A 20769-nucleotide genomic window follows, 5' to 3' on the forward strand; every position below is an offset into this window, starting at 1 on the left:
GCTAATTTTAAGAACTCTCTTTTATTTGATAGTAATCAATTTGATTATTATATGCTGTAAGAGGCTGCACAATTTCGATCGACTGGGTGGCAGCATTAACGCTGGTCTGAGCTAACATTACCGCCGGTCACACTGGAAATCATCGATAGAAAACTATTGTCCAGATATCTTTATCGTTGGATTAAGTGGCAGCACAAAACGTATGATTTAACATAATAATAAATAATATTTAAGTAAATAGAAGCACCCCCCCACTATATGCTGCTCTGCTGGGACGACGGGCAGGTTCCCTGCTGCTCACCGCTTACATAATGTCCGTGTCGCTGGCCCTGGGCATGGGACAAGCTGCCAAACTGAAGATTCTGGCGTCAAGTTCAAGGCAATGGCAATGGATGTCACTGCGTCGATCTTTGAATCAAGGTTATTTTCATTTAAATTAGCTTGCAGAGATAATTTTTGATGGTTTCTTTGCAATGCAGACTTGACAACGGCACTGCGACCTTTCTACTTTGCCGTACATCCGGATTTCTTTGCGCAGCATCCCGAGCAGCGAAACACCAACGAAAACTCCTTGAAATTGCTGAGCGAGCATCTCGAATCTTTATACGAGCGCAGGCCGCAACGGAGTGCCGATGCCCAAGTACTCAAGTTCTATGTGCGGGCCAGTGCAGACGCCAATAAACGGGATTCCTTCAGGCTGATTCAGATCCGCACGGACTGGCAGAGCACAAGGGACCCGAAGACATTCATTCAGAGCCTGCTAGAGTCGTGCAATCTCTCTACGGACTATGTGAGGACCATTAAGGCCCAGCCGGAACCCCCCAAGAGCTCGGATACGAGCATGGCCTATAAGCCGGGTCAGGACTACCACTACGACAAGGAATTTTCTGAGTTCGAGTCTCAACTGAGGAATGTGAGTAGATTGTCCCCCTCTCTACTCGATTAATGTTGATCCCTCTTTGACCAACAGGAGCGGGCAAGTATGCGTCCTGTTCTGACCACTTGGCTGGAGGAGAATGCGGACAAGGCTAAGCAGCGGGCCAAGGAAACGGCCGAGCTGCAGGCCGAGATTAATAAGCTGCAAAAGGTGTTAGTGGAGAAGCTGAAGCTGCGCGATGCCCGCTACGAATGCGGCTGGAACATCGAACACTATCGTGGCTGCCTGAAGACCCTGGAGCGCCTGGCCAACACCCACTTGGCGGAGATGGCACCGTTGCGGGATCGTATTGTGGTCTTTGCACCCTTCACAGGTGTCAGCCTGGAGGGACATGTCATGCTGTTCACCGGAGACGTTCTGAACAATTGGATTGACTTTATCAAGAACATTCCGCATCACGACACCTACCTCAAGGTGGTGCCCATCTACGAGCAGACGCTCTCGCAGGTGCTGCGCGGCATTCAGATAGGACGTCGCAAGTTTATGCCAAAGACGCAGGCCCGTGGCTATGCTAACTACCTCATGAAAGTAACAACGTCGCTCGGCGACTATCTGGGGAAGCAAAAATACCCGAAGAACTGGCCAGAGACGCTGCACGAATTCACCATCGTCGTGGAATCAGAGGCAGGTCCTCTGATGGTCAGTCCAACGGGTCAATTCATCACCCCGGCCACCTGTCCCGGCCTGATACTGGTAGACTTCATCAGCCAGAATATGCAATCTTCGCGTGAGCTAATGAACAAGTACGCCGAGGACAAACACATCGAGCAGGAGCTCATGGATGAGTGCATGGAGCATCTGCGACTGCAATCGCTGACTAAGGACGATGCTGTTACACCCGATAAGATGATAGTGGCCCTGAGGGATCTGTCCCAAATGCAGCTGCCGCATTTGGAACAAGTCAAGCTCCATATAACGAACTACTATTCCGTTCTAACCGATGGAGTTGTGTGCATACCCTGGGACTCTATGCAGAGGTAGACCCCTTACATTTTCTTGTGCCTTTTTATTGACAAATAAACATAGAAATAATTATTGAGGGTGTGATTTCTCTCTCTATCTACAGCTAGGTGGCATCGCTGCAATCTTCGACGCTCCAGGTGCACTCCTCTCGATGGGCTGCAAATTCAGATGCCTTGCGTGTGTAGACATGCCGCTCCAGGCCGTCAAAGTGTATGGGATCACCACCACAGAGCACAGAATTCTCGGTTGCTGCATCGTATAAGGACACGCCACCTTTACGATATACCACACGCCACCAGCTGATGTTTGCCCGGCTGTACACGTTTTTGGTAATGGCATTGGTCGTGTTGCTGGTTGCCAGCGGGGATGGCTCCATTAGGATGTACCGATTGCGCCAGAAGGCACTGTAGAAGGCAAACTGCGGTCGACTGTCGTTGCTGTGGCCACGCTGGATGTAGTACGCCGCCTTCTTCGGATCCCGCGCATTGCTGCAGATCAGATACGTCTGCGGGCACTCATAGATGTAGGCATTGCTGTCGGTCACGTTGCGGATGCACACCTTATGGGCAGTGTACAACAGCTGCTCATCCGATGGAAGCTGCGCATAGATCTGCTGTCGCAGCGACGCTTCCACTTCCTGTTCGAAGCTGGGCTGGTCGAGCAGTCTTCGGAGATTATCTTGCATGGCCAGGCCCAAGGTATCGGCTGCGGCCTCGTCCCGTGTGAGCTCTTCACGCTGCAGCAACTGGAGGTTGGCCAGAGCCAACTGAGTGAGGCTGCCCGTGAAGTTGCCCAGACGCTCCACCACACTCAAAGGCGTCTCCAGGGCCAGCACCGCATCGTACACAAGTTCCAGGATGTCGCGCAGATAGTCCAAGGCGCTAAAGGTCAAGCGATGCAGCAGCGAATCGACCAGCGGGAAGGTAGCCGTGCGACTGTTTGTGTAGAAAGGAGCTTCCAACAACTGTGCACTGCGTGAGATAAAGGCCTGATGGACCAGCTGCAATAGTGCTGGCGGGACATCCGAATTAAAAGCCAGTTGGTCGTAAAAGTCTAAGATTTTGAGCGGATCGTAGATCTGTTTGGTCTGCTGCAGCTCCTTCCAGAGTCCCGTGTAGATGGCTTGCTTTAGCTCCGGAGTCCGGGCTTGATTCGCCAATTGAAGCACCACCTGGCCACGCTTCCAGTCGCCACTCACCTCCGAGCGAATCACCGACTCTAGATTGCTGGATGCAGGACCTCTTAATGCTCCTGCCACGTCCGCTTCCCCAGTCCACACATCGATGTGGAAGAGCACTTCATTTACGGGAGCGGAGGCATTAAGGACTGCTAGAAGCTTGCTGCTGCTGCTGCTGCTGCTGTTGCTCGAGAAGCTGTCGCCGATATCCAGTACCGCGCCCAGTGCCAGGACCAGTAGTAACAAAACGCAGGCAGCCATAGCATCTCAACTGTTCGAAGTTCTGTCCCAGGCCATGGTTTTATAGGTGAGTCGCAGATCGGCATCTATTTGTAGTTCATTTCACCCGGTGTTTACTCGGGGTTCTCGGTGTTGACCTGTGTGCCGATAATATCAGCAAAGGTATACAATGTTTAATTGCCTTTTGCACCCCGAAAATCTCCAATCTCCTTGGGGCTGGGCCCTCCCAAAACATCATAAAACGACCCGGCACAGTGCGCCAATTTCAAAAACAAATAAAAAAAAGTTCAATATTTTTTTTTGGATTGGTTTGGTTGCGTTTCAGAAAAGAATGCACAATTCATGAAGTAATGACACTAAGAGTATGAAAAAAATTCTATGGTTAGTGGTAGAGTCCAATAAAGGCGGCAAATCAACCAAAAAGTAAAATGCTCTTTATCTCATATCTGGGAATTGTTTCCCCGATGAAGATACTATCAAAGACTATACAATAGTATTGTATAGTCTTTGATACTATGTTGATTAACAATTTCAAATATAGTGCGCCAAGTGAGTCGGCATCAAAGTTGATAACTTTTGGAGACGATATCTTCATTTCCACTAACGAAGATTAAGAGTTAGACCTACTTAAGTAATCAGCACGCATTCAATGAGAATGCTATACGTTATTATGCATGGTATTTATTGCACGAGTAAGAAGTACCACTGCAAAAACCTGGATAAAATAAGGATGTAATTGTGAAATTCTATTCATTTAATATTTATTATTTTCTAATTTAATTTACATGTGTATCTATAGATACATATTTCAACAAATCAAACAAATACCAGTTTTTATTTTATTTTCCACCCACTTGCCGCCCATTCTTCATTTATTTTGCTTGACTTCCAAAAATAGGTGTCTGTGACAGGAAATGCGTTGCTGGGGCGGCGCGAGCCGAAGACCTGGGAGCGTACTCAGCAAATACGTTTGTGATAGGGCCCAACGCATGTGGAACGCATGCCATTTCTACTTTCTACCCACCAACAAAAAAACATTTTCGTGAGATATTTCGTTATTTATTTGATTTTTTGTTCAGAGGCGCATGAAATTTCTTATTTCTAGTATCACAAAAGTCTTCAAAAAAAAAAAAAACGCTTAGAGGCTAGTCGATGCTAAAAATGCAAGGCAAGGCTACAATTGATTGAGTTTTGACTACCTAAGAGCTAGGGGATTGACATTGACTGATCCTCTAGAGCTTCGTGGAGTTGCGCGATTTCACCGATCTGCGCAATATGCTCGAGCGTAGCTCTCCGCCCGTAGAGGCAGTGAGCGAGGCTCCGGTTTGGGTGCCCCTCACGAAGGCCTGGGAACGAACTTCCACATCAGTGTTTCTTCTCGACTCATCGTCCTCGTCCACCTGTTTGGCCAGGCAGGGAAAGTCCCAAATGCTCTGACCCCTGCCGAACTCCTCCCCGTCAGTGAGGGTTTGTGGCAAATCGTGATTAAGGGTCTCCGGAAGTAACAGCGACAACAGGCCACCAAAGATGCCCAGCAAACCCAGAATGATAAGCGGCAGGGCCGGGGAAATGTTGGCCAAGTATACAACGAATGGTGCAATGATGCTGGCCACATAGCCCATGATGTGGATGAAAGCCACGGCCTGGGCACGCACCACTGTCGGCAGCACTTCGGCCGCCCACTGCAGTCCAATGTTGTAGCTGATATTGACGAAGAAACGCCCCATAATAGCCAAGGCGGCGGAGTATACCCCAACGGGCACAACGGTAGCCAACAGACTGAAAACACCACTGGCCACCATGGAGCCACAGGCCAACCAGCGACGTCCAAAGCGATCCAGGGTCACGGTGAGGAGAGTATCAGCCGGCAGCTCGGTAAAACAGGCCACCGTGAAGGTAAAGAAGATATCTAGCCCCAGGGAGCCGACGTTCCTCACATGCCCATCGAACACCAGAGAGATGGCCATCCAAATGACGATGAGCAGCAGCGTGGTGCGGCGGAGGCGGGGGGACTTAAACAGATCCAGGACGGAGTAGCTGCCATTCTGGGCCTCCTGTTCCCGCATGCGACGGCAGCTGTCAGCAAAGTGCTGATACGTCTGGGCGGGCACCTGGCGGCCGTTGCGTCGCTCCAGCTTCTTGAGTATCGATATGGCCTTGTCCACCTTACCCTGGGCGACCAGCCAACGTGCCGACTCCGGGACAATCAGGGGAGTGAAGACAGCCAGCAGCAGTGGGGCGGAGGTGACGATCGTTAGCCACTTCCAATCGGCCACAAAGTAGGCAATCCAGGGCAGCAGGCAAGCGGCGCCCGTGAAGAATATGGCAATGGACATATTGGCCACAAACGTTCGATACTTGGGACCCACGTACTCCAGAACTGGAAGAAAAATAACGCCTTAAATCAGATGGAGTTTCACTTGAGGTGGCAGCTTGCACACTCACCCAGTATGTACATCATAGTGAAGCAATTGTCGAAGGCGAATCCCACAAAGAAACGCATGGCAGCAAACTCCCAAAAGCTGTTGGCAAAGGCAGTGCCAACGCCAGCAAAAAGGCCTATAAGATTGGTGCCAATCAATGCCGGAATGCGCCCGTAGCGATCCGCCACCCATCCAAACAGAAGGCCCCCCACGATGGCGCCCAGAAAGAAGATGGACTGGGCATAGGTGGGCAGGGCGGCATCATCGCACACCCAATTCTGCTCCGTGGCCACCGTCGAGTAGGGTATTTCCGTGTAGTTGTAGGACCAGCCGTGGCGACACTTCACCTTCGGCCACTTGGGATCGGCCATCACCTTGCCCTGGGCCATAATTTCGGTATAGTTCACATCGTACATGTAACAATTGTTGTATTCCCCATTCATCATGGGTATAGAAAGCGCCAGTCTGTGGATAGGAACGGGGTAGAGACTTAGTTTGGGTACTCGTAGTGGCGGCAATTAACACATCCCCAGGGTCAGGCGTCGGATTGTCTTCGTCTGGCTGGGTATTCAGTTCTCAGTAGCTCCAAGCCATGGTCAAAACTTCTGCACTGCGTATACAGCGTATGCTGACACGCAGACACTAAGATCATGCATGTATCTGTACGACAACTTAATTATCATGATCTTGAAGGGGTACTTGAAAATGCGATTTCAATTCGAAACGTTTTCGACTACACTTAAGCTTAATAATGCTCTATTTAGAATGAAGATTGATTGTGGAAAGAGAGCGATATTGATGGTTGGTAGCGAATTAGCTATGAAACTATGAAAACGGCTATATTTGAACCTCGACCTATATTTGATTGCATACTTAATTTGTGAAAAGGGACTGCTACTCCCTACCATAAAAGTGTACAGAACTCTAAGAACTCCCGAGTATATCCATGAGACAATTACGATTTCCATTAACTATCCACTAAATGTATGAATTGTCTTCTGGTGTAATTGAAAGCGTGTCCAATATTCGTTACCTCCACTCCACAGCACTCCATCATAAAGCTCGACTCACATTACCGCTGCGACTCCACCGCACAACATTAGTCTTCGTGATGGCAGTCTGTAGTGGATGTTGATGTTGCTACTCGTATTCGTAGTGGCACTGGCACTGGCACTGGGACTGGTACTGGCTCTGGTGTGCGGCACGTTTGGGGCCTGCCTGGCCTGCTGCGTTGTCGCAACATTCACGCTGCGCTGCCGCTAATTAGACGGCCCACTGGCTGACTAATACTTGTATCTTATCCAACTCTCCGTTGGGGGAAAACCCTCACTCCTTGCCACTGCCAGTTAACCACCACCAGGAGTGGGGGCTGGCTACTAACTATCTACTGCTGCCCACCCCAGCAATTATACAGATGAACGAACGTTTTGTAAGGTTCTTTGCCTTATTAAGCCGTCGCTTTGACTGGAAACTCAATCATGGCCCAAGGTCAGGCATGCCGTTCTAAGCCAACTTGGACGCATTAATGACTATTCTGTTGGTCAGAACACTTGAACTCAAACTCGAAACTCGAAATTCGTTTCGTTACGTTTCATTCGTTTTAGGTGCTTTTCAATTCAATTCAAATCGAACGTTGAACAACGTTTTAAGCTTTAAGAAATAAGCTATTTTTCTTACATTATAATTTGACTATTAGAACTGTGCGGATTTTGGTCTTGGTCAAATGGGTTTGGTTTGGTATTATCCACTTTGGCTGGGGTTCAAAAACACGCACAAACCGGTATTAGCCTTAGCCTTTCGATTTCAAGGTGATTTGGGACTATTGTCGATCGATCGTTTGGTAGTTTTACTTGTACGAGTGTGTCTAGTAATCGATCAAGTGCGTTTTTTTTTTTTGTGAAAGTGAAACGGAACCGCATTGCTTCGATTGCCATGTACGCACAATGAGATTGTTTCCGGATGGGATACTTGTGCAAACAGGTATTCAGACTGAATAGAATGCCAGCTAGAAAGGAGATTGAGGAACAGAGGGAAAGTATTGTTTAACATGTCTTGAATATAACTGGAAGGCAATCCATAGAAATGTCGCAGCGGCAAGCAGTATATGTATTCATGATAATTTAAATAAACACGATATCTTCATTATAGTTTAACACTTACGCGAACGACAGCCCAGCCACTGAAGTACCTCGTATCCACAGCCGTCTGTGCTAGTAAATAATCAACTTTTCCATTTGCATATTTATGACAGATTACGTGAAGCCGAGCTTGAGTTTAAGCCCGCCCCATAGCCAAGCCATGGAACATGACTACGAAATGGCCAAAATGTTGCCTTAGCTTGGCAAGGTGCTAGATTTTTTGAGGGAAAACCCAGTGGAATAACTCACCTGGCCTCCACATCCAGGCCATCTAGCTCTGGCACATGGCACCAATGTTGCTCGGGTATCAGGGTGAGAAAGATCTGCGAGAAGTACACAAAGGCCACGAAGAACGAGAAGGGTATCATGCAGATGAACAGAATCTTCTGGTATCTGCCAAATTCCCCAATCAGCGGCAGTATGTCATCGAAATCAATGTTGGGTAGGCTGCCATTGTCCCCGCTGTTGCCAGTCAGATCCTGACCCTTCTTCTGACCCAAATCCAATTGAAGTTCCTTCGTGGTGCCGCCGCTCTTCCGTCGATGCAGGTTGTCTGCACCTCCGCCTCCGCCTCCCCCATGCGGGTGTTCTTCATGATTGAATGCTTCATTGACGAAGTATGCTGGCTTGGCCTGACCTTCCATGTTCTTGGTAAACTATATACGAGTGTATATTTATGCAACCTTGCTTTATTCTCAGAAGAACTTCGTTTTGGGCTTTGTGCAGACCGACAAATGCATATAAAAAAAACAAATCCAAAATTCAAATCTAAATCCAAATCGAAACCGAAACCGAAAGCGAACTCGTGTTCAAAAGCTGACGGCGCACGCGCGCGAATTCGTTTCTGTTCTGCAACTGAGTGAGCACGCGCGCCAAATGTCGTTTTTATATAAGCTCCGCTCTGCTCCGGTCCGGGCTTGCGGCTGCTGCTGCTGCTGCTGCACTTGCTGCTCAGAACAAGAAACATACCGCCGGGGCAGGCAGGCAGCCGCGCAGGCAGGCGAAAGTTTGATTCGAGCAGCTGTTTCGTTTGGTTCACACAGCTGGTAAACCGGTTCAAATCGGAATCAGAATCAGAATCAAAAGTCGGCATCGTATGGGATCGGGATCGGGTAAGGGACACTGGCGAGCCCCGAAAACGTTATGATCGCCGATCTTATGGTCGGCATTTGGTGGCGTTATTTTTAAGCCTGGCCAAGCATGACTCCACTCTGCACCCATCAAGAGTGCACCTCGTGTTCCAAGGTGGTTGCACATCTTCGAGCACAGCTGCTGGGTCGGGACCGGGAGCCGCGGGCTTTATTAATAACACCCCAAAAGGCGGCATAATGCTTGTGATTCATGCTCAAACCATTCCGAGGATCGAGGAAATTAGCCAAAGATACATATTATTTGTTCAATTCGTGCACGAGCGAACATATACGTCAGTCCATTCATAAATTGCCACCAGGAGGGGATTCAACTCTCGTCAAAGACATTAAGCGTTCTATATAGCCGAACGATCAGGTTTCGGGCCTTTAAAGATGCTTGGGTATTATTTATTGTTTCGCTTAACTGTTAATTTGTTCAAAATTAATATTTGTGCCTGTGTGTTTTTATCTTAGTTATATATATTTTTGTGTATTCTGTTCAATTATAAAGATACATTTGTTACATGGATCTCCTCCTCCTCCTCCGCACTGCACCGCACCGCTCAGTGGCACATGCATGCATTTACAATATATTAATTATGAAGTCGCACCCTGATTTGATATATCAAATAATTTCCAATCCTCATTACAACTGGACGACAACAAAATATTGTTCTCTTGACCGCTTCGCCGCCTCAAACCAGTTTAATCTTGCTTTATAAATTACATTTTTACGAGTTCTCTTGTATACTCTTGCAAAGTGTGTGCGTTGCATAAATTTGATTAGAAGTTTGCACATGCATTGAAGATTTGCAGTTGATTGATTGGTATTAAAAGATAAAGACGTGTCATCGATATGCAAATTTGAGTAGAATCATTTATAAATTTTAATTGCGAATAAGGATCATCTAGTAATGAATCATTTACTAAGAAAACTCTACCTTAACCAATGGAATTCTTTCTCAAGTGTTGCGCCGTTCTTATTCTCCCAAATCTAAGTGTATTTCAACATTCGACCCCACAAAAGCTAGCCTTCCTTTTTAATTTTATTTGAATTTATTTATCTACGTTTATTTTATTTTGTTTTGTGCTACGCATTTAATGTTTTAATTAGATCTGTTTTGGAGATATTCCAAGGACTTTTGGCCAGCTGTTGGGGAGTTCATAGAACGGCTCTCCAACAGAGATATGTATGTATATGTATATCGAGATAGTGTCATATGGCTAATTTAATTTTTAATGTGTGCATGCTTAGGCTGTTGTCTGGTGACAGGTGTCATTTGGATTTTTCCACATTTAGAAAGCTGCCGCTAATTAAATGCGTAAACTTGTCCTTCTACGGATGAATATGTGCGGTGGGTGTTCTCTGGAGACTCTCTCTTCTCGCTCTGTGAACTTTTGGCGTGGCAAGGTTTCGTCTTTTAACTTTAATACGACCTTCAATTGAACACACAAAAAAATAATTGCAATAAATCCCAATCCATTTCCGTTTTGATTCATTTTTCGCTTAGTTTTCTTGTTTCTGTTTTAGCCGCCTCCCCCTTTTCTCAAGTTATTTGTGTGTACGAACTTTTTATATATTAATTTTATTGGATTCCATAAGTAATACGTTTTAATGAGTCTGGAAGTGTTTTGAGAAATACTTAGCCTCTTAATTAAATTGAGGGGAAGTAAAACGTTTAGGCTTGGATGAATTCGCTGGACTTGGCGTAGAGGTGCGAATGAATGGAGTGGGGAAGACGCCACAAACGAATAACGAATGAGTCGGCAGGAAGCTCATCGAAACCGGTCAGCAAAACTCTTTCATGTCATCGTCTAATCGGAATATTACCGAAGAAAATAGATTTATTGTTTCGTGCTCAATAAAATATACAATTAAATCACATACCCTTGCTAATCGATGTCTGCGGTCTCGACTATCTTAGCGATAAGATTGCGAAATGATATTCAAATCTCTAGAACATACTTCCAATTCTGCAGAGTACCTACTTCTTGAAAAGAGTACATAATCTTTAGCTTATGGTTTTGATTGTTAATTATAACATTTATAAAGATATACATCCAACTATATACTAATCCGTCAAACAAAGCACTCTCTGTCTGAAGTTGGTATAAGCTTTTTATTGGTTATAGTAGATTAGGGGTTTTCTTTGAATAGTTTCTTACAATATTTTTCTTCGTCATGGGCTCGTCATGGCTCAGATCGATAAGCTTACTACGAATTGGGAAAATCTGGCCATGATAAGGCCATACAACTCATTCTGGGCCAAATCAATTCAAACTTATAGGTTCGCTCCGGCGTTCCTTATCGATAGCAATCGTTCCTTTCCTTATCGAAGATTAGCAGCATCGCCATTATCAATCTGTAATAAATTACCCTAGCTTATTCCAGGCGCTGGGTAATACAGCACAGATAGTCAATGAAATATGATCCACACTTGGTCTGGGAATCCAGTATAAAAGCCATCAGATTCTTGGTGAAAACTTTAGTTCAAGTCAAAATGAAATTCGCTATCGCTTCGGTTGTGCTTCTGGTCGCCATTCTCGGCGCCCAGGCCGTGGATTGGCAGTCCGTGAAGAATCTGAACATCGAGACCGATGCCCCGAAGATCCGTCACGGTGCACCCACGGGTCGCATCACCGGTGGCACTTTGTCCAGCCGCAACCAGTTCCCCTACCAGGTGGGACTACTCCTCTACGTTCAGGGAGGCGCTGCCTGGTGCGGCGGAACCTTGATCAGCGACCGTTGGATTGTGACCGCTGCTCACTGCACAGACAGCCTGACCACCGGGGTGGATGTCTATCTGGGCACCCACGATCGCACCAATGCCAAGGAGGTGGGCCAGCAGATCATCTTTGTGGAGAAAAAGTATGTGACCGTGCACGAGGACTGGAATGCTGAAACCATTACCAACGACATTTCCCTCATTAAGCTGCCCGTCCCAATTGAGCTCAATGGTATGGTAGATCTCTATATTCCTAGGAATCCTTCTTAAGCTTATTCTTCTCTTGGCAGAGTACATTCAGCCCGCCAAACTGCCGGCAAAGGCCGACAGCTACAATACCTACAGTGGGGAGACTGCTATTGCTTCCGGCTGGGGCTTGATCAGCGATTGTGAGTAACCTGCTCGCAGAACTCTCTGATGAACCCTGTTCATTTTATTCCACTTTCTTTGGATTAGCTGCCACTGCTGTCACTGACATTCTGCAGTTCATTGAGGTGCCCATCATGTCCAACAGCGGCTGCTCTCCCTGGTACTTGGGTCTGGTCGGCGGCACCAACATCTGCATCAAGACCACTGGTGGTACCTCCACCTGCAACGGTGATTCCGGCGGCCCCTTGGTGTTGGCCGATGGCAGCAACACTCTGATCGGAGCCACCTCCTTTGGTATTGCCTTTGGCTGCGAGGTGGGATGGCCCGGTGTGTTCACTCGCATCACCTCCTTCCTGGACTGGATCGAGGCCAAATCTGGCGTCGCCAACTACGGCAACTAAAAGCGGAAGTGTCTTCAAAATAAATTTTTCTCTTTTGTTAAAAGAAGTACCTTCCCATGATTTAATTGATCAGTACTAAAGGGGAACTTTGTATGAGTTTGACAGGCAGTCCTTTGTGAGAAAGAGTAGTAATCTGTTAAACAAAGAGGTTTTATAATAAGATCAAAGTTCAAATGCTATAATCCCCTTAGTCGTGGGCTCGGCATCTTTATATTTGATAAGCTTACTCCGAATAGATAGATCTCAGCATGATAAGTCTATAAAACTCATTCTGGGCACAGTTCTGGTTTTATGTGCGGTCTTTTACCTTATCGATGACTGGTAGCATCGCCATTATCAGAGTTGGCCGTAATCTATAGCAAATCACATTGGTTTATTCCTGGCCTGTGGGCAGCACCATAGACCCAGCATAGAAGTCATCCGATTCTTGCGAACAAATCCAGTTATAATCAAAATGAAATTCGCAGGCGCGTCGGTTGTGCTGCTGATCGCCATTCTCGGTGCCCAAGCCGTGGATTGGAAGTCCGTGAAAAATCTGAACGTCGAGAGCGATGCACTGGCCTCTTCAACCAGTTCCCTTACCAAGTGGGACTCCTCGCCTACGTTGAGGGAGGAGCTGCCTGGTGCGGCGGAACCTTGATCAGCGATCGTTGGATTGTGACCGCTGCCCACTGCACGGACCACCGGTTGGGATGTCTACCTGGGCACCCAAAATCGAGCCAATGCCAAGGAAAAAGTCCAGGAGATCATCTTTGTGCAAACTCGGTACGTGATCGTGCACGAGGATTCGGCTCCAGAGACCCTTAGCAACGACATTTCCCTGATCAAGCTGCCAGTGCCAATTGAACTGAATGGTGGGGGATATTCACTTAACTCTATATTTTCCGGAATCCTAGCTGAATAAGTAATTCACTTCTTCATTTGTAGAATACATTCAACCCGCTAATCTACCCGTGAAATCGTCGAACTTCAGCTACCGAAACTACAGCGGGGAGAGTGCCATTGCCTCCAGCTGGGTGAGTACTTTCGTGGAGTTCTTTGAATTGGTTTCCAATCTAATTTTACTCTAATTAGCTGCCACTGCTGTTACCGACAGCAACACCCTGATCGGTTCCACATCCTTTGGCCTTCTGTGGGTTGCGAGGTGATTTTTTTATTTTATCCATTCGATTTACAAAACATTTAACCTCTCAAAGTACACATAAATAACTTTCGCTGGCGCAACAACGAATTTTGGCGTGTTAAAACAAAATAATTTCACTAAAGTTAGCTGTTTGCATATTTATTTTATTTTTTTCCCGAAATAACAATTGTTGAACAACCTTAAATATTTTAAGTATTCTTCTGTTGAGTTTATCTAAAATATCTACACTTGTTCTGGCTAATACTAGTATAAGTTGGTAATTTGGTTCGTTCGGATTATAATTTTTATAGTTTAATTTTTTGCCTCAAAACATTCACTTTTTACCAGAATTCAGAAATTCATAACGTCTGCTTTTGGATCTGGATCCGACTAGAATATGATTCTGAATAATATTTAATATTTTGTTACTTTTTGCAATAACTTTTTATTGTTATTAAAAAAAAAGTTTTAAATTAAAAAAAAAAAAATTTTTTTGAAAAAAAATTCTATGATTTACATAATTTGCATAGGAAAAAAGAGGAAGAAGGTATCTTTTTTAATTTCGAGGATGTTATTATATCAGCTTATTTAAAAATAAATGTTTATTTTGGATTATAAGAAGTAAAACTCGTATTCGGACTTGGGTCTAGGACGAGGACGCTGGCGCTTATGCGTACGCATGCTGACATCCTCGGAGAGGTCCTCGTCGGAGCTGGGACGCACGTCCAGCTCATCTGGCTGATCATCCTCCTGCTCATCTTCCTGCTGCTGCTGTTCCAATCTTCGACTCTGGCGTGGCTTGCCATAGTCCCTCATATACTGATCGAAGAAAATCGCCTCCGTGGTGTCCTGATGTGAGTTGACGCCCGTCTCGTCGCTGATCCAGTCCAGGTACGAAGCCACCTTGGTGAAGGCGGCCGGATATCCGCGATCGCAGCCATATATGCTGCCAAAGGAGGTGATCCCCACCAGCACTCGCTTCTTGGATTGTCTTCGCTGCAGAACAAGTGGTCCGCCGGAATCTCCATTGCAGGTGGAGCGGGAATTTCTCCCGCTGGTGCAGATATTGGTGCCGCGATAGGAGAGCGGAAAGTTGGTCTTGCATGTCCGCCCATCGATGATTTGCAGCTGGACATACCGCAAGACATTGCTGATGGCATGGACGCCAGTGGCATAGCGTCCCCAGCCAGAGGCGATGGCCAGCTTGTTCTTGAAGTTGCGGTACTCGTAGTGCCGCTTGGGCAGCTGTATGGGGTGGATGCGTTCTGGAATTTAATTTAAAGGGTATTACTTCCTCTATAGTCTGAAAATCCATCGATTTTACCGTTGAAGCTAACAGCATGGGGCAGTCGAATCAGGGCTATGTCATCCTTCAGACGCTTGGGATTCCATGTGGGATATATGTGAAAATTACTGCTGGGCACCATCATTCGCACCTGACCCTTCTCCTTGGCGTTCTTGATCTCGTTGGCGCCCAAAAAGACCAGAGCGCGTTTGGCCCTGCAGGGAAAAAATCGGTTAAGGGATGGGTTCTGTGGCAGATATCATACCATTCCTACATGTCCACACAATGTGCCGCAGTCAGCACATGCTGATCGGAGATCAGAGAGCCTCCGCACCAGTACAGACCCTTGGGACGCTGCAGCAACATGCCCACCTGGTAGGGGAAGCAGTGAGGATTGCCCACGTTGCCGCCGAATATGCGATCCATGGCCATGGCCCCTTCGGGCAGCATCTTCTCTAGAAGCGGTGTGGTCTCCAGATTCAAGACCAAGGGCTCCTTTACATCCACATCTTCGTCGCTATTCCCATTTCCTCCTCCATTGATGCGGCTCTCCAGGTTGCTGGCACTCGTTTCCGCATCTTGTTCCATGGAGGAGGAAATGGTGGAGGAGGAGGAGGAAGAGGGAGACTGCGACATGGCCATGCCGAACGGTCCCGGATACATGGACACTAAATACATTGGCTTAACCTGTTGCCAGTCCAGTGCCGCTGCCAAGCCGCCGAGGGAGGTGGAGGCGGCATAGAGCAGGGCAATCCAGGTGAGCAGCTTCGTTTCCGATTGAGGCGTGGTGTGGTTCCGATTTGGGGATCGCCTCCGAATGTGATTCGTTATTGTGGCAACAATGGAGGAGGAGGCACCTGCTGATTGTGTAAACATTTGCGTTGCTTTGTTCGCGCACGCATTTAACTGTTAATTGCGATTAATTTAGTGGCACTTTTGCACTGCTTCCTCCTTTAATACATTGGCCACCGCCGCACCTTAACTCTCGCGCGATCGGTCGGTCGGTCACTGCGCTGTTTTCCCGTTTCGAAAAGCCGTTACGCTGGACAACGCGTTTGTAATCTCTGTTGCTACCGCTACTACTGCTGCTGCTGCTGTTTTATTGCTTGCCACCTTGCCACTTGCCACTGACATGAACACCGACGAGCGTCTCGCAAGGTACTGGTGCGGCGCGCGCCGCTTGCCAGCATTTTTATAAACTCTTTCGCCAGCCATTTCTTCGAACCACTTTAATTATTTCGTCTATTTTGCTGCATTAATTTGGCCCCGTCAACGCCACCGCTGCTGCTACCTCCGCCGCTGCAGCCGCATTTTGTGCTCGCAATTGTATTGCAGTTGCATCAATTTCATTTAATTTGACTGCATGTCAATCTGCATATGCTCTCATCTCACTCTCGCTTACTCTCATCATATTCCTTCATTCCACCTTCCACTGCAGCTTTGATGTGGTCACGCTTGCGCTTTTTACCGTTTGACAGAGTCACACAGGGCATTGCATTCTTTCTCTCCATCTCCTTCTTCCTCATTCATTCAAAGTTCGGCTGCCCTTTTGATCGGTTGTCTCCCTCTTGACATAGTGGCGAAAATACCCACGCGTGTGTGTGTGTTTGTATGGTGCTGCTGCCTAGTTGTTTTACCATTTAAATTGTGTTTGAGGCTGTAACTCTAGCTATCTCCCCGCTTTGGTGCTATTACATCACGCGTACAGTGCTCTACTCTCTTAATCTTCATTATGCAGTAAGAGGGAATCTCTTTAGCGAAAATGCTTTCATTGAGTAAAACGCGAGATAGAAAGAGAGAGGGCGAGCGTCTAGCGGTGAGTAAAACAATAAGATTACACGATACAGTTATAATTTTGCATGTCTGGTGTCTCGCATTTCATCTCTTCGCACAGTGGCCTGTGGCCTGTGGCTTGTTGAGGTGCTGTTTTCCCTGCGTGGGTGTAGGAAAACAGTTGATATTACCACAGCCCACTGTGCAGCTTCTCTGACTCTGCCAATCTCAAGGTTATTGCCGGGTCTTTCTGTCGCATGCTTGCCATTTGCTGTGTGGCTCGTAAACAAATTAACAGTTTTCCATTGATGGGCTGGTTGGTTGCATGTGGCATGTGCAGAATTCTTAGCAGGAAATGGAAGTGCAGCATTAAAAATATGTACTTTTAATTAAATTAATTCGTGCACCGCCTGCGGCTGCCAGAAATAACTTTTATTTGGTGTTGAAAGTATTTCTGTTGCCTGTCTATTTAGGAAATTACTGGTACTGCTGCGGTCTGGTCTGCGCCTAGCCAAGCAAGTAAACAAAATCGTCTCGGTGATATGTTCGAATCGAATTCGTCGGTAATGAGGCTAAAAAAACATAATCCACAGCAGCAGCAGCAGCAACAGCAACAGCAACAATACAATGATTATGCAAATGCATGCTCTACACCCGCCCCGCCCCCCTTTCTCTATCCCCCCGTATCATAACACCCCACCTGCTGCGCTTGTTGTGCAGTTCGATTTCGTGCTGTGCGTCGATACCCAACCAAACCAATGCATAAGCATAATCGCGAATTGTGATTACCACGCCGCCGCGGCGGGGCTGCGCTGCCCGTTGCATGTTGCACTGCACTCATTAATAATGGGCGCGTTTTTGTTGCTGCATTTTATTGCACTTGCTAATGCCTCTGCCGTTATTTAATTTCGCACTATTCCCCAACATTTTCGCATTTTGCGACGCCACCTCTCCTTGTGCGTCGTCGCTTTGGCGAATGCCTCAGGGCTTCCGTTTCGCATTTCATTTATAAAAGAATGGTGTTTTTCACATTTTCTTACAACATTTATTTTGCACTTACGGACTACGCACAGAATCGTATTCTATGGCTGGATGATAAGTTTAAATTACTTGCTATTTACATACACATGGGGTGGATAGTTTTAATGGGTTTGAGTAGTTCACCTCCAACTGTGAAACGGCCCAAATGAAACGCTCGACGGCACTCCTGCAACGATGATCTATAGCTAGGGCTAGGGGCGCGCAATGAAATAATGTGAACGATCGGTCGGTAATCCTAGTTTCAATAATTGGTATCAGTACAGGTGACCGCATGCGAGATTGCAGGCCCAGCAGCATTCAATGGGAACTCCCTGCGGTCACATTATATTTGGACACTATTCGTAATATCTATTGTAATTTATGCAATGGGTGTAAGGTGTAAAACAGTGACACAATCTATCCGAGTGCAATAATGATATTACGTACATATGTATGCAGATGTTTCAGTCTCTCTCTACTCGAACGCCGCCGGCTGCGGCTGCTGCTGCGGCTGGTGCATGTGGTACTGGCTCAGTGTGTGCAGCTGTATGTCGTCCATGGTCATGGCAGTCTTGGCTTCAGCGTTTCTTCCTCCGGGACCGGCTCCGGCATCGCCTTCGTCGCCTTCGAGCATTGCACTGTCGAAACTCTTGTTGAGGCGATCGTGAAATTCGGTCATTGAGATCTTCTTTAAGGCGAAGCGTTTGCCAAAGGTCTTCTTCACCTTCTGGCGTCGCTTCTTCAACAGGATTTTGTTCTTGTTCAGTCCGTCACTGAAGGAAATGGCGCGTCGCAGCTTTCGGTTGCCAAACTTCACAATTCGCACTTGGCTGCTGATCGAGCACTCCTCACTGTCGTCCTCCACATCGGCGGCATTCTCGTCGCTGGGCTCCTCGAAGATTGTCTCGAGATTCGTGGGCGTAAACTTCTTCATGCGCTTGTTGGTGTATATCTTCTCGATGCTCTTGAGTGTCTGTGAATTGGTGGTTAGCTCCTTGCGACGGTTCTTCTTTATGGGCTTCATGATGGCACTGCAGACGCGGTTGAAGTTGTCCTTGGAAACGCGTGCTGGCATGCGGCGCCGAGCCACGCCGCCCCTGCGGGTGGTCCCGCTGTGCCAGTCGCTGTCATCGTCCTCCCCGCGGCTCAGCTGCGAGTCCACCTCATCGGACTGATCACTGCTCTCGCTGGCCTCCGATTCCTTGGACCCTGCATCCTGCATCTCCTCCACGTCCGACATGGCCGTAGCCATGGGCTTCAGGCTCCACGAGAAACTGCTACTGCTACCGGAGCTGCGAAACGAAATTAAAATTTGACTTAATTTTGTTTCGCGTGAGACACTCACCGATTCTCCGACAATCCGACTTCTTTCGGCTGAAATGTGATGTTGGCAAAGTTATGCACAATGTTATCCATTACGACTGTTTGTTGGCCGCGGAACCAAGCATTTCCTTTAGCTTTAACTTTACCCTTTGTGGTCGTCTGTCGGTAATCTCCTGGGGGGGGTTTTTCTGGTCACACGACGATTGCCACCACCGGGCGGCAAATTCTCGAACAATCCGACGGTTCAAAACTTTGAGCGAAGGAATTAATGTGAAGTATAAGCGACACACTAGTTTGTGGCTATAATTTTAACGCCTGCTGTGCGTATTTTTGTTGCTAAAATTTTTTTGCTCAAAAAATGTTTATTTTCTTATGAGTTGCCAGAGTGCCTAAAACCATATGAAGTCTATCGATACCAATATCGATATCGAATGTAGTGGGCCCGTACCGTGGTATTATGGAGAAAAATGCACCAGGGGGCGCCTGTGTTAGGAAGGTCGATGAATTTGAATGTCGCGCCCATTGCTATTTTCAAATAATATCTGTATTGGTTATTTGTATATGTATTTTCAATTATATTAAATTTTATTCAAGCTGATAAGGGAAAAACATGATTAAATCTTATCGATAGCTAAACATTTATTGTCTGAAGATTTCGTCAAGTTTCTTTAGTCATATACATAGATAAAACGGACATTTAGTATAGTATTAGTATATGTTTTAAAATGGTGGCTTTGCTTATCTGCATATTGTAAATTATATGGTCTTAACATTTATATTGATTTCCGGCAAAATTTTGCGCAGTACCGAGGGGTATGGTATATAACTCCCAGCGATCATTCAGTAGCCTCCAATAAGTATTTGAATCAGAATGAAGCTGCTGGCGGTTCTGCTTTTGGGAGTGATTGCCTCCGTGTCGGCATTCGAGAAACCAGTGTTCTGGAAGGATGTGCCCGTGGGCAAGGGCTCCATTGAGGGGCGCATCACCATGGGCTATCCGGCGCACGAGGGCAAGGTCCCCTATATTGTGGGTCTGGGCTTCAGCAAGAATGGCGGCGGCACTTGGTGCGGTGGCTCCATCATTGGCAACACCTGGGTCATGACCGCCAAGCACTGCACGGACGGTATGGAGTCGGTGACCATCTACTACGGCGCCTTGTGGCGTCTCCAGGCCCAGTACACCCACTGGGTGGGACGCAACGACTTCATCGAGCATGGTTCCGGCGACATCTCTCTGATCCGAACCCCGCACGTGGACTTCTGGTCGCTGGTCAACAAGGTGGAGCTGCCGAGCTACAACGATCGCTACAACAACTATCAGGGCTGGTGGGCGCTGGTCTCCGGCTGGGGCAAGACCTCCGACGATGGCGGCGTCTCCGAGTACTTGAACTGCGTGGATGTCCAGATCGGCCCTAACTCTGTATGCGAGAGCTACTACGGCAGCTTCTCGGGCGATCTGATCTGCATCCCAACTCCCGAGAACAAGGGCACCTGCAGCGGCGACTCCGGCGGTCCCCTGGTCATCCACGACGGCAATCGCCAGGTAGGCATTGTGTCCTTTGGCTCCTCCGCCGGCTGCTTGTCCAATGGTCCCAAGGGAATGGTGCGTGTCACCAGCTACTTGGACTGGATTCGTGATCACACTGGAATTTCTTACTAAGCGAGCATTACTTTGAAGAATTAAATGTTTTTAAATGGAAACAAAAATCTGAGCCATGTTTTAATGCTCATAATTTGAAGG

The 20769-nt window shown here is 47.1% G+C and overlaps 7 protein-coding genes across 10 annotated transcripts; 3 read left to right on the top strand and 4 right to left on the bottom strand.

Moving 5' to 3' along the window:
- The first annotated feature begins 90 nt into the window (after window positions 1–90).
- LOC4813874 (T-cell activation inhibitor, mitochondrial) lies at window positions 91–2145 on the top strand. 3 transcript variants are annotated; one of them, XM_015187726.2, is made up of 4 exons: window positions 130–420; window positions 480–913; window positions 971–1914; window positions 2004–2145. In XM_015187726.2, the coding sequence occupies exons 1-4, from the start codon at window positions 312–314 to the stop codon at window positions 2005–2007; spliced, it is 1491 nt and encodes a 496-aa protein (XP_015043212.2). In that variant the 5' UTR covers window positions 130–311; the 3' UTR covers window positions 2008–2145. The 3 variants fall into 3 exon arrangements, with proteins under 3 accessions (XP_001353843.2, XP_015043212.2, XP_015043211.2); XM_001353807.3 differs by lacking the exon at window positions 2004–2145 and having other exon boundaries at window positions 91–420; window positions 971–1972; XM_015187725.2 differs by lacking the exons at window positions 130–420; window positions 2004–2145 and having other exon boundaries at window positions 777–909; window positions 971–1972.
- Window positions 1924–3363, bottom strand: LOC4813875 (uncharacterized). Its single transcript, XM_001353808.4, has one exon. It carries the CDS (start codon window positions 3336–3338, stop codon window positions 2004–2006), a length of 1335 nt encoding a protein of 444 aa, XP_001353844.3. The 5' UTR covers window positions 3339–3363; the 3' UTR covers window positions 1924–2003.
- Window positions 3364–4354: 991 nt separating this feature from the next.
- Window positions 4355–8807, bottom strand: LOC4812864 (organic cation transporter protein). Its single transcript, XM_015187727.2, has 3 exons — window positions 8128–8807; window positions 5763–6205; window positions 4355–5697 (listed from the first exon to the last, which is right to left on the bottom strand). The coding sequence occupies exons 1-3, from the start codon at window positions 8520–8522 to the stop codon at window positions 4550–4552; spliced, it is 1986 nt and encodes a 661-aa protein (XP_015043213.2). The 5' UTR covers window positions 8523–8807; the 3' UTR covers window positions 4355–4549.
- A 2682-nt stretch (window positions 8808–11489) lies between these two features.
- Window positions 11490–12553, top strand: LOC4813467 (brachyurin). The gene is made up of 3 exons (XM_001353803.4): window positions 11490–11966; window positions 12025–12123; window positions 12191–12553. The coding sequence occupies exons 1-3, from the start codon at window positions 11510–11512 to the stop codon at window positions 12502–12504; spliced, it is 870 nt and encodes a 289-aa protein (XP_001353839.3). The 5' UTR covers window positions 11490–11509; the 3' UTR covers window positions 12505–12553.
- Window positions 12554–13794: 1241 nt separating this feature from the next.
- LOC4813269 (transmembrane protease serine 12) lies at window positions 13795–16731 on the bottom strand. The gene is made up of 3 exons (XM_001353811.4): window positions 15187–16731; window positions 14952–15127; window positions 13795–14892 (listed from the first exon to the last, which is right to left on the bottom strand). The coding sequence occupies exons 1-3, from the start codon at window positions 15786–15788 to the stop codon at window positions 14240–14242; spliced, it is 1431 nt and encodes a 476-aa protein (XP_001353847.4). The 5' UTR covers window positions 15789–16731; the 3' UTR covers window positions 13795–14239.
- A 976-nt stretch (window positions 16732–17707) lies between these two features.
- Window positions 17708–19449, bottom strand: tant (tantalus). 2 transcript variants are annotated; one of them, XM_001353817.4, is made up of 3 exons: window positions 19051–19449; window positions 18153–18997; window positions 17708–18074 (listed from the first exon to the last, which is right to left on the bottom strand). In XM_001353817.4, exons 1-2 carry the CDS (start codon window positions 19119–19121, stop codon window positions 18181–18183), a joined length of 888 nt encoding a protein of 295 aa, XP_001353853.3. In that variant the 5' UTR covers window positions 19122–19449; the 3' UTR covers window positions 17708–18074; window positions 18153–18180. The 2 variants fall into 2 exon arrangements, with proteins under 2 accessions (XP_001353853.3, XP_033238688.1); XM_033382797.1 differs by having other exon boundaries at window positions 17708–18997.
- Window positions 19450–19876: 427 nt separating this feature from the next.
- Window positions 19877–20735, top strand: Jon65Ai (Jonah 65Ai). Its single transcript, XM_001353804.4, has one exon. The coding sequence runs from the start codon at window positions 19900–19902 to the stop codon at window positions 20686–20688; it is 789 nt and encodes a 262-aa protein (XP_001353840.2). The 5' UTR covers window positions 19877–19899; the 3' UTR covers window positions 20689–20735.
- The last annotated feature ends 34 nt before the right edge of the window (window positions 20736–20769 follow it).

Source organism: Drosophila pseudoobscura, chromosome X (assembly GCF_009870125.1).
Source record: "Drosophila pseudoobscura strain MV-25-SWS-2005 chromosome X, UCI_Dpse_MV25, whole genome shotgun sequence".
In the NCBI taxonomy this organism is placed as follows: domain Eukaryota; kingdom Metazoa; phylum Arthropoda; class Insecta; order Diptera; family Drosophilidae; genus Drosophila; species Drosophila pseudoobscura.